This window comes from Echeneis naucrates, chromosome 4 (assembly GCF_900963305.1).
Source record: "Echeneis naucrates chromosome 4, fEcheNa1.1, whole genome shotgun sequence".
In the NCBI taxonomy this organism is placed as follows: Eukaryota; Metazoa; Chordata; class Actinopteri; order Carangiformes; family Echeneidae; genus Echeneis; species Echeneis naucrates.
The window spans coordinates 5,502,682-5,512,289 of record NC_042514.1 but is presented as its reverse complement, the minus strand read 5'-3'; the positions used below and the strand labels follow the sequence as shown (position 1 = coordinate 5,512,289).

The window sequence follows — 9,608 nt, the reverse complement described above, 5'->3', positions numbered from 1 at the left end:
CTCATGTGGGATGCGGTAAAATTAAAGGTCTACCCTCCCATCCTTTTTTTTTTTTTTTTTTTTTTTTTTTTTAATATTCAATGTTTTCATTATAATAATATAAAATCTTGCTCGTTGTCTTGCAGGCAAATTCCCGAAATGTAACAGTACGGTAGCAGCAAATAGGTTAGAAGGAAAGTTTAGACACCAAGAAATGAGATGAAAACAAAACCATGCTGAGATTTTTATTCAAGTCTCAACTAAGTGATAGAAATGCTTTACCAATTTACAGAGCACTAAAAACACCTGTTGTATGCATATGACGAGAAAATGTCAAAATAGGCTGCAGCTACATGAGATCTCAGTTGCTTGTGAGGGCAGTTTTCGATCTGTACATTTATTCCATTTATTATGCAACACTGAATGCAGACACTACAGAGAGATGAGAGTGCAAGGTGTGTAACTCCACAGCAATCATTACTTGAGACAAAACTGTAGAGGCAAATATCTGAAAACGAGGCTATAAAAAGTAGGTGGACCTCAGTTGGAAAACAGTTTTTTAAGTGACTCAATGCATTGCTTTACATGTCAGACTGGTATTAACTGGATCGAAACCAGATAATTAAAAAAATACTAAACATAAAAGACTCACAAATAGTACTTCACCACTCTCACAATGCCCTACACACAGACAAGAGGCCTTTGTGATGTTTTGTAGTTTATATATATATATATATATATATATATATAAACAAAAGAAGAAGTCAACAGATGTATGGGCTGCACAAAATCTTCATAGCGAAAAATTAACAGCAGGACTCCATTTCCACCCAATATCCCCACAAGAATCATGAAAGTGTGATCTCATACTACTCCAGCCTAAAATCCGGTTAGAGGTGCTAAAAAGTAATCATTCAATATGCATACAGTGTGACAGACCTAAGTAAGAGTTCATGTGATAGAAAGAATACACGAGCAGAGGTTTGGGTTGAGGATCTGGGGCGGGCAGAGTGTCGTATAAAAGGAAAAGTATATTTCAGAAATAAGAGAGGTTCACGCCTCGCCAAATACTATCACACTGTTAAGCTTTCCTTTTTGTTGGGATAAATAATGGGCTAAAGGGTGGGGCTAACGGGGGGCTTCTGGCTTGATATCATTATAGTACAAAATATCCAAAACATCAACAATGATGTAACAGATACTGTAGGAAAGGCTGGGGGTGTGCTGCAACGTTTTTGAGTGTGTAGAACTGTATGATGTCAGACAAAGAGGCCTCCATCTTTTAGTACTTGGTCCACTGCATTGGTGGTTAAGGGTCCTTTAACTTTCAACAGCAGGTGGTTCCACCTCTGAAGAGATGGAGTTACCAGCTTCCTCGTAGCTGTGTGTCTGTTGTTCAGCAGGACTGTCTGGGGTCCGTCTACAAAGAAAGCGCATAGGTAGTCACAACTACTGCTGTTGATTACAATGGAAAGTAAACTGTATACATATGACGCTTCTCCGGGGGAGAATTACTGTCTTTGATTAGCCATAGCAAGCCTGTAATGTCATTTCAGATGCTAGAAAACATGAAAGAGCAGCAGATATACTGAACATCGTTTCAAATGGAATGTTCACCTGTTTGGACTTGAGGGAGTATTCTCATTACTCTCCTCTTCGGCCGGCGATCTTGGTTTTTCCTCTGTCTCCATATCCTTTTTCTGCTCAGATTCACCATTTACTGGAGTGGAGTCTAGAAAAGGCAAATTAAGATTATCATAAATATGCATGGATAAGCCAAGCCTGGTGAAAAGTAATGTAGAATCCAGATTACTATTCAATCCAAAATGTGTCTCTTTACCTGTGCCTTGTGTGTCCTTTTCATTATCCTCTGCTTCCTTGTTCTCTGTTGGAGGTTTAGCTGCCACATCTGCCTTGCCCACAAAGCGAAGTTTTAACTTGTTGTAAACCTCACTAGCCTTTTCCATAACTGCAGTGCTGGCTTTATACCGCCGTATCTAAATTGTTGTAACAAAAAACAAAAATACATGGATTAAAATGGAAAGAATGATTTTCAACAACACTGTAAAATAAATAAGGAAATAAATAGAAGCATTCCACATTAGATGAGATGGGCAGATGTTCCACTAATAACACCTTGTATCGATGTTATATATCTTCATTGTTGCATCTCAATGATGTTTCAGCACAGTAAATGCAATACAACATATTAAACAAGCCAAACAAAGTACAAAACAACACAGCGGGAGCAAAATAATTTGGCCAGTAGAATGCTTTTTTTTTTTTGTTTTTTGCACAATTGTACACACCATTTTGTATAGTTTGAAACATGTGGTTTACTGTGTCTAATGACAGCCAAATGTACCTTCTTTAATGTGGCAATGACTTCAGCATTCTTATGGAGGATCTGGCTGGTGACAGGCACAGCTTCAAGCTCTGCCAGGGCTTGTAGACATCGTTCTATGTCCTAAAAAAACCACACAATTACATCAAAATTTTGTTTTTAAAGTTGAAAAGAGGAGCTGAACATTTGTATGAAACAATAGCCATTGATGGAACTTACCGGGTTGTCCACCTTTAGTGCAAACTTTATATCTGTGTGCAGTTTCTGTAGCCGTTCCTCTGGTGATGGCTCTGCATATGGAAACACAAATTAACAGTCATTGCACTGTACTGAATTACCACTCTTCTTTTCACTGAAACAGTAAGCATAACTCCAGCATGTAGGATAGTGCTGCATGGTCTCAACCTGTATAAATAGGTCTGCACGGCAGTCACTACTGGAGCTGCAGAAAACAAGAGAAGTACATGTGTGTATTGAGTGTTAATGTATGAGACACTGACCTTTCTTCTTTTCCACTTTCTTCTCTGGCAGCCTCTCTGGTTTGCGTTTGGGTTTTTCAGGCTTAGACCTAAGATAGAGGGGTACTCTGTCATCTTCATATATTAAGGCAAGGCATTATCCTAATGAGGTTTGCAAAACATGTGTCTGTTCTTTGTGATGCACTCACCTTGCTCTGGACTTTTCTTCTGACCGCCTGGCTTTCTTCTCTTTTAGCTCTTTCTCCTTTCTTTCTTTTCTTTCCTTTTCTTTTTTTATTCTTACCTTTTTCTGGTTGTCTGACTTTTTGGGTGGTTTCTTCATCTTTCAATGAGAATAGCACAAGAAGCTCATTTGTAAAAAGAATTTGTTAATTTGAAATGTTTTGTTTAGTTTTTTTATTTCCTGTAAGCCACAATACCTCAGCTGGTGGTGGAGAATCAGAGTCAGAGGGTGCAGGGATTGGAGGTGGAGGGGGTTTCTTTGACTTCTTCAATGGGTGATCATCTACACCTTCATCTGAGCTACTGCTGCTGTCACTATCGCTCCCTTTTTTACCCTTATCTTTGTCTTTTTTCTTTTTATCCTCTTCCTCTTTCTCTCTCTCACGTAGCCGACGGAGCTCCTCTGCCTCCTCCTTTTTCCGGCGCTCCTCCAGCTCTCGCCTGCGTTCTTCATCACGTTTCTTCCATTCACTGATGCGGTCGGGTTCACTATCACTGGAAGAAAAAAAAAAATAAATGAATAAAAATACAGCAACCCTGATGGTAACATTTACACCAAGTTTAAAATGCATTTTGAAATTCTTTTTAGGATATTAATGTGTAGCCTGACCTGTCGCTGTCAGAGGATGATGACGGTGCTCGTTTTGCCGGGGCAGGTTTGGGTTTTCGTGCGCGAGGCTTTGGTGCAGGTTTCTCTGTTGGAAGAAAAAACATAAAATGTACATGGCACATTTACATGAACAAATAGAAAGGCAAGAAACTATCCCTCCAATAGCAAATCACATATATAGCTACAATTTAGCATGAAGCTTTGACTGATATATAAACCAGACTGCACCTTTTTTGCGTGCCTGGGGGCCCTTCCTAGGAGGCGGCTCAGAGTCTGATTCAGACTTTGAACCAGACTGGGATTCTGAGCCTGACAGAGCCGGTCGAGGTTTCTCATCTTCTGAGTCGCTGTCAACTACTTTCTTTTCTGACCCTGACCCCGAGTCCGAATCTGAGTCGGATGAAGCCTTCTGAAAGATCACACAGAAAATGGATTAGAAGAGTAGATCTCAACAACCATTATCACGTAAAATATTCAAGACATTTTTACTGCATTACAGGACAAATGACTCACCTTTTTCTTCCATCTGCCTCCTGTTTTCTTTCCACCTCTTCCACCAGTTTTCTTCTCTGGAGTAAAGTCCTATTGCAAAAACAAATGTGTGATATTTATAGATTGTTTCATTGCAGAGAACCCAAAATCCTACCATGCATGTGTGTAATTACCTGGTCACTGTTTTTTCCGGAGTCAGATTCTGAAGGTGTGGGTTCTGATTCAGAGGGGGAGCCACTCTCTTCATCTCTGTCACTAGATGAGCCTCGAACCTTTTTTGGAGGAGGAGGTCGCTAAAAAAAAAAAAAAAATAATAATTATAAAACAAAAAACAAAACACACACACTCAAGCAATAAAAAAAATATTTTGAAAATGTTTTTAGCTAGGCAGTTTTGTAAACCAAACAATCTGACCTGTCAAACTCAAACAATGTAGCTGAGCTCCAACAAATCATGGCATCATAGTTCCATTTACGATGTGTCTTTTTGTATTTATATCAATAACAGTCATTTGTGTTGTGGTGGTAGGATTCAATCATAAATGAGAATCAATATCTGAACTACCTTGGGAGCTGGTGGCTTTCGCTTCACTCCCCCTCCCCTTCCACGGTCCTCACTCTCAGAATCTGAATCGACTTCACTTCCTGAGTCTGCTTTCCGAGGAACTGCAACTTCGTCATCATCCTCGTCTTCATCACTTCCTCCTCCTGCGTTGTTCCCTTCACTGTCAGATGAGCTGGCTGGCTGCAGATCAACCACAATAAGAAAATGTTCACAAAAATGAGTGGCAGTCTATAAATCCAGCCTCCTTGCCACTTTATCACTGGATGAAGTTGCAGTTCCATGACACCTTTCCTTCAGCTGTGTACCAGTGTACTCGTAACTTTAATTAGAAAAAAGTAATTAGTAATTAGTAAATGAAACCAATGGACATAATGGTGTCTAAAATTCAATTAAATTATGGTTACAAACAACGAAGGAGTCTGAGATTCAAACAAGTGGATGACAAAATTGACAGACACTTTTGGTAACTAAATATTTGCAGTATCTTTTTGTGGAAATGACAAGATGGCTAGGTAAATACTTCAGGATATCAGGGTGACTTACTACAGGCGGGGCACTGTAGGAGGCATGTGGATTGTTCTGGATCTCCCATAAACCTTCATTGAATCCCTTCCTTTTGTTGGGCTTGCCATAGCGCTCTCTGTACTTTTCATAGGCAAAAAGGTCTTTTGGTGCAAGGAATGCTCTGCAAAACAGACAAATTGAGAAATGTTCAACAATCAACCCACCAAAAATGATCTGTTTAAAAATAACAAAACCTATGCTGTTCCGAATTAAAAGGCTGTTTACACTCCAGTTATTAAGCAAGATTTACAGAAGACGGTGCCACCTAGTGATGAATTCACATACTGCAAGCAAACAGATGTTTAATGGTGGATATGTGAACACTTTTCTCTGACACAGACCGCACACTCAATCTGACAAAAGTCTACAGGTAACAGTGAACCTTCAGCAAAGAATACACTTTACAAAAGGACACAAAGCGGTGGTGTGAGAACGGTGAGGATTTTTGTTTCCATCACATACCACTGCTTTAGCAAAGAAGGAATCAAGTTGAAAAGTACACGAGTCAGGGCCTTAATTTAAATTTGGCACCGTCAATCCAGTCATGCATGACAGATGAAGAAAATTTACACAAGTTAATAATTTCCTAATTTCCATCAGACATAAAAAAGAAACAATTTCAGTCATCTAACTTTGGACAGTTCTAAATAAGCAACAAACTTTTCACTCTGCTGATAGTGTTTAACTCACGTTTCGTGTGTCCCAAAGAAAAATATTGGGATTTTATTCGGTGGTGGTTTCACTGCCCCATCAGCTACATCTTCAATCTGTAAACAACAAGATCCAAACTGTGTGAAACAGGAAATATCACATATGCTTTCTCTGGAGCTGGGATTTCACTCTGATGATCATCTGATGTTAATTACCTATACACAATAAGACAGAAGCTTATAGATGATTTTTAACTTACAAAAGGACTTTGGAAGTGCAAAGCACAGTAAACAAGTTTCAACATGGAGGGGGTGCATTGTCGTCTTGGGGGTGGTGGTGGTGGAGGGGGGGTATCTAAAACGTCATTTCCAAAATATAATCGCTAGCTTTGCTGCTGTACGTCTCCACATAGATGAGGCCGACAGCATCTCATGCAAATTACACCGCCGGTGCACGGTGCTGAGTGAGGGCCCCATACGCAGCCTCATGGCCGGGTAAAAGGTAAGTTATGTCTCGGTGTGATGGGAGTCCATGTCAGACAGAACCGGAGATACACAGGCAACCTTCTCCAGCGTCCCATGCAGAGCAGCCCACCCCCTCCGCCTCTCCGGCTGCTGTTACTTGCTTACCCTGGCTGGCCAGTGGGGGTATCCCTTCATTTTAGCGAAGACCAGGTCTCCGGGCTGGAAGTTGTGTGGCATTGTCCTGCTCCTTTGTGCAGCTCGGGTTTGGAGGACAGTCGGATGTGTATCCCGTCTGTGTCTCTCTTCGTTTGCTGTTTTCAGGTCGACACGAAACCTGGAAACGATGGTGTTAGCTAGCAAGCTAACAGCGTACTGCTGTTACCGCGAGAAGAGACGGCGGCGAGAAGATAGCAACCACGCACCACATACTTCCGGTGGAGCCTGGGTACTTTGCTTCAAAATAAAAGGCTATCTACTCGCAGCCACGTACTGAAATTTAAACTAGATGCTTAAAAAAAAAATAAATTAAAAAACACTCAAACCTTAATCCAAATGTATTTTTAATATAAAGCATGCAAATGACAGGTTTTATTACTTTTGTTATTAATAAACTATAATATGAAAATGTTTCATAAAAATGTTTTATAAAAGTATTATATCTATCTATCTCTTAAAATGAACTGGATAAGATTATTTTCAGTGTACCTCACTTCTCATTGTCAAGGTGTCCACCAAACCCAAATCCAAACAAATAGGATAGGAACTAAAAAGGAACTAAATTTTGTGCATAGCTGAAAATTGTCTACTTTTTCAATAAACCATCTCTCTGATGAAATAGTGCATGTTGGGTTTCCTTGTTAACATATAGTTATTAATTTGAAAAAACTTGAAAACAAAGATTTTCTGTAAAGCACACACAATAAAAATGACAAAAACACAAAAAAATGTCTATGTATTAAATGTTGTTTATAAAGTTTATTAGCTACTACATGAAAATTATACTAAATTATGTAATGTTTTGATTTTATTTAGACTTTTATTTTCCAACTCAAACTGAGCCTGTGTGTCATATCGGATGTGATGTAATGAGAAGCTTCACTCATCCGGATGTGGCGGCCTGATCGTTTCCACTCGATACGACGACCCGAACGGAAGTTCCGCCTTTCGCGTTTCTCTATTGGCGGAGTCCCGATCAGTTTCCTGCTCGTCCAATGACATATTACAATGTGGAAGGCTGCACTGACCTCCCCCCGGATTCACCTCTAATGAGAAGCCATGTTTCGCTCTCTGAAACTCGTCCAGCAGTTAAACTGCAACCTCCTGACTTTGCAAACACACAGCGTGAACTCCAAACTCCTCTTCTGCACGTCCAGGATGGCCTGTTCGGACTACAGGATTGAGCGGGACACGTTTGGCGAGCTCAGGGTCCCTGCCGACAAGTACTACGGTGCCCAGACTGTAAGATCCACTATGAACTTCAAGATTGGGGGACCGAGCGAGAGAATGCCCATCCAAGTGATCAAGGCCTTCGGGATCCTGAAGAGGGCGGCCGCTGAGGTGAACAAGGAGTACGGCCTGAGCCCAAAGATAGCAGATGCGATCATCCAGGCTGCAGATGAGGTTTCGGCAGGTAAACTGGACGACCATTTCCCTCTGGTGGTGTGGCAGACTGGATCTGGGACTCAGTCTAACATGAACGTCAATGAGGTGATCAGCAACAGGGCAATTGAGATCCTGGGAGGGAAACTGGGCTCCAAAGACCCGGTCCACCCGAACGACCATGTCAACAAGAGCCAGAGCTCCAATGACACTTTCCCCACTGCCATGCACATCGCTGCAGCCACAGAGGTCCACCAGGTCCTGCTGCCCGGCCTGCAGACTCTGCACGATGCTCTGGCTGCCAAAGCTGAAGAGTTCAAAGATATCATCAAGATTGGGCGCACACACACTCAGGACGCCGTTCCACTCTCACTTGGTCAGGAGTTTGGCGGTTACGTCCAACAGGTGAAGTACAGCATTGAGAGAGTAAAGTCTGCCATGCCTAGAGTGTATGAACTGGCAGCAGGAGGCACAGCAGTAGGAACAGGACTCAACACCCGCATTGGCTTTGCTGAGAAAGTAGCTTCCACTGTTGCCTCTCTCACCGGCCTGCCCTTTGTCACCGCCCCTAACAAGTTTGAGGCTCTAGCAGCCCACGATGCCCTGGTGGAGCTGAGTGGAGCTCTGAACACAGTAGCTGTCAGCATGATGAAGATTGCCAACGACATCCGCTTCCTGGGATCCGGGCCTCGCTCTGGCCTGGGGGAGCTCATCCTGCCCGAGAACGAGCCAGGAAGCAGCATCATGCCGGGCAAGGTGAACCCCACCCAGTGTGAGGCCATGACCATGGTTGCAGCCCAGGTGATGGGAAACCATGTTGCTGTCACCATTGGAGGAAGCAACGGACACTTTGAGCTCAACGTCTTCAAACCGATGATGATCAAGAACGTGCTGAACTCTGCACGGCTGCTGGGTGACGCGTCCGTCTCCTTCACCAACAACTGTGTGGTGGGCATCCAGGCCAACACAGAGCGAATCAACAAGCTCATGAACGAGTCACTCATGTTGGTCACCGCTCTCAACCCGCACATTGGATACGACAAAGCAGCCACCATCGCCAAGACCGCTCATAAGAAAGGCTCCACCTTGAAGGCTGTGGCCGTGGAGCTGGGCTACCTGACAGAAGAGCAGTTTGACCAGTGGGTGAAACCAAGTGAAATGCTGGGGCCAAAGTGAACTCTGACACCACAACAAAAACAAAAACGCATTCTCCACCATGAGAAGGGTGTTTCAGTTAAATCAAATAAGAACTGTATTAAGAAAAGAAATGGCTCTAAATCCTGAACTGCTCTTACATCTGAATAAAAAGTTTGAGAATCCTTTGCTGTTGTTTGATGCAGCTTCCTACTGGTGTTATTTAACCTATTCCAGCTCATGTAAATATTAGACGTAGCCAAAATATTTAAATTTTTTTTTTTGAGCTGGTTAAACGTTTATCACACAGGATGTTGGAGGAAAAAAAAGCAAATCCCAAGTTACTTTAAGTTTGTGAAGTTACTTCACAGGTTTGTCACACACACACACACCTTTGTCTTAAATGTCAGCTTTATCAGATTCACGTTTCTACACATCATTGTTGTATAGTGCAAACATCATTCTGTAGTGAATGTATGAATTTGAACAAAGATGTTGGTTTCGGT

General features: G+C 42.0%; 2 protein-coding genes across 3 annotated transcripts; one reads left to right on the top strand and one right to left on the bottom strand.

Annotated features, from left to right (window-relative positions):
- Positions 1-210: 210 nt before the first annotated feature.
- Positions 211-6,754, bottom strand: hdgfl2 (HDGF like 2). 2 transcript variants are annotated; one of them, XM_029500614.1, is made up of 16 exons: positions 6,535-6,754; positions 5,945-6,021; positions 5,234-5,375; positions 4,691-4,870; positions 4,300-4,419; positions 4,148-4,216; positions 3,863-4,043; positions 3,635-3,719; positions 3,222-3,519; positions 2,991-3,124; positions 2,824-2,891; positions 2,543-2,613; positions 2,345-2,446; positions 1,820-1,976; positions 1,597-1,711; positions 211-1,399 (listed from the first exon to the last, which is right to left on the bottom strand). In XM_029500614.1, exons 1-16 carry the CDS (start codon positions 6,604-6,606, stop codon positions 1,300-1,302), a joined length of 1,971 nt encoding a protein of 656 aa, XP_029356474.1. In that variant the 5' UTR covers positions 6,607-6,754; the 3' UTR covers positions 211-1,299. The 2 variants fall into 2 exon arrangements, with proteins under 2 accessions (XP_029356474.1, XP_029356475.1); XM_029500615.1 differs by having other exon boundaries at positions 3,863-4,040.
- Positions 6,755-7,589: 835 nt separating this feature from the next.
- On the top strand, positions 7,590-9,287 carry fh (fumarate hydratase). Its single transcript, XM_029500616.1, has one exon. The coding sequence runs from the start codon at positions 7,645-7,647 to the stop codon at positions 9,142-9,144; it is 1,500 nt and encodes a 499-aa protein (XP_029356476.1). The 5' UTR covers positions 7,590-7,644; the 3' UTR covers positions 9,145-9,287.
- Positions 9,288-9,608: the final 321 nt, after the last annotated feature.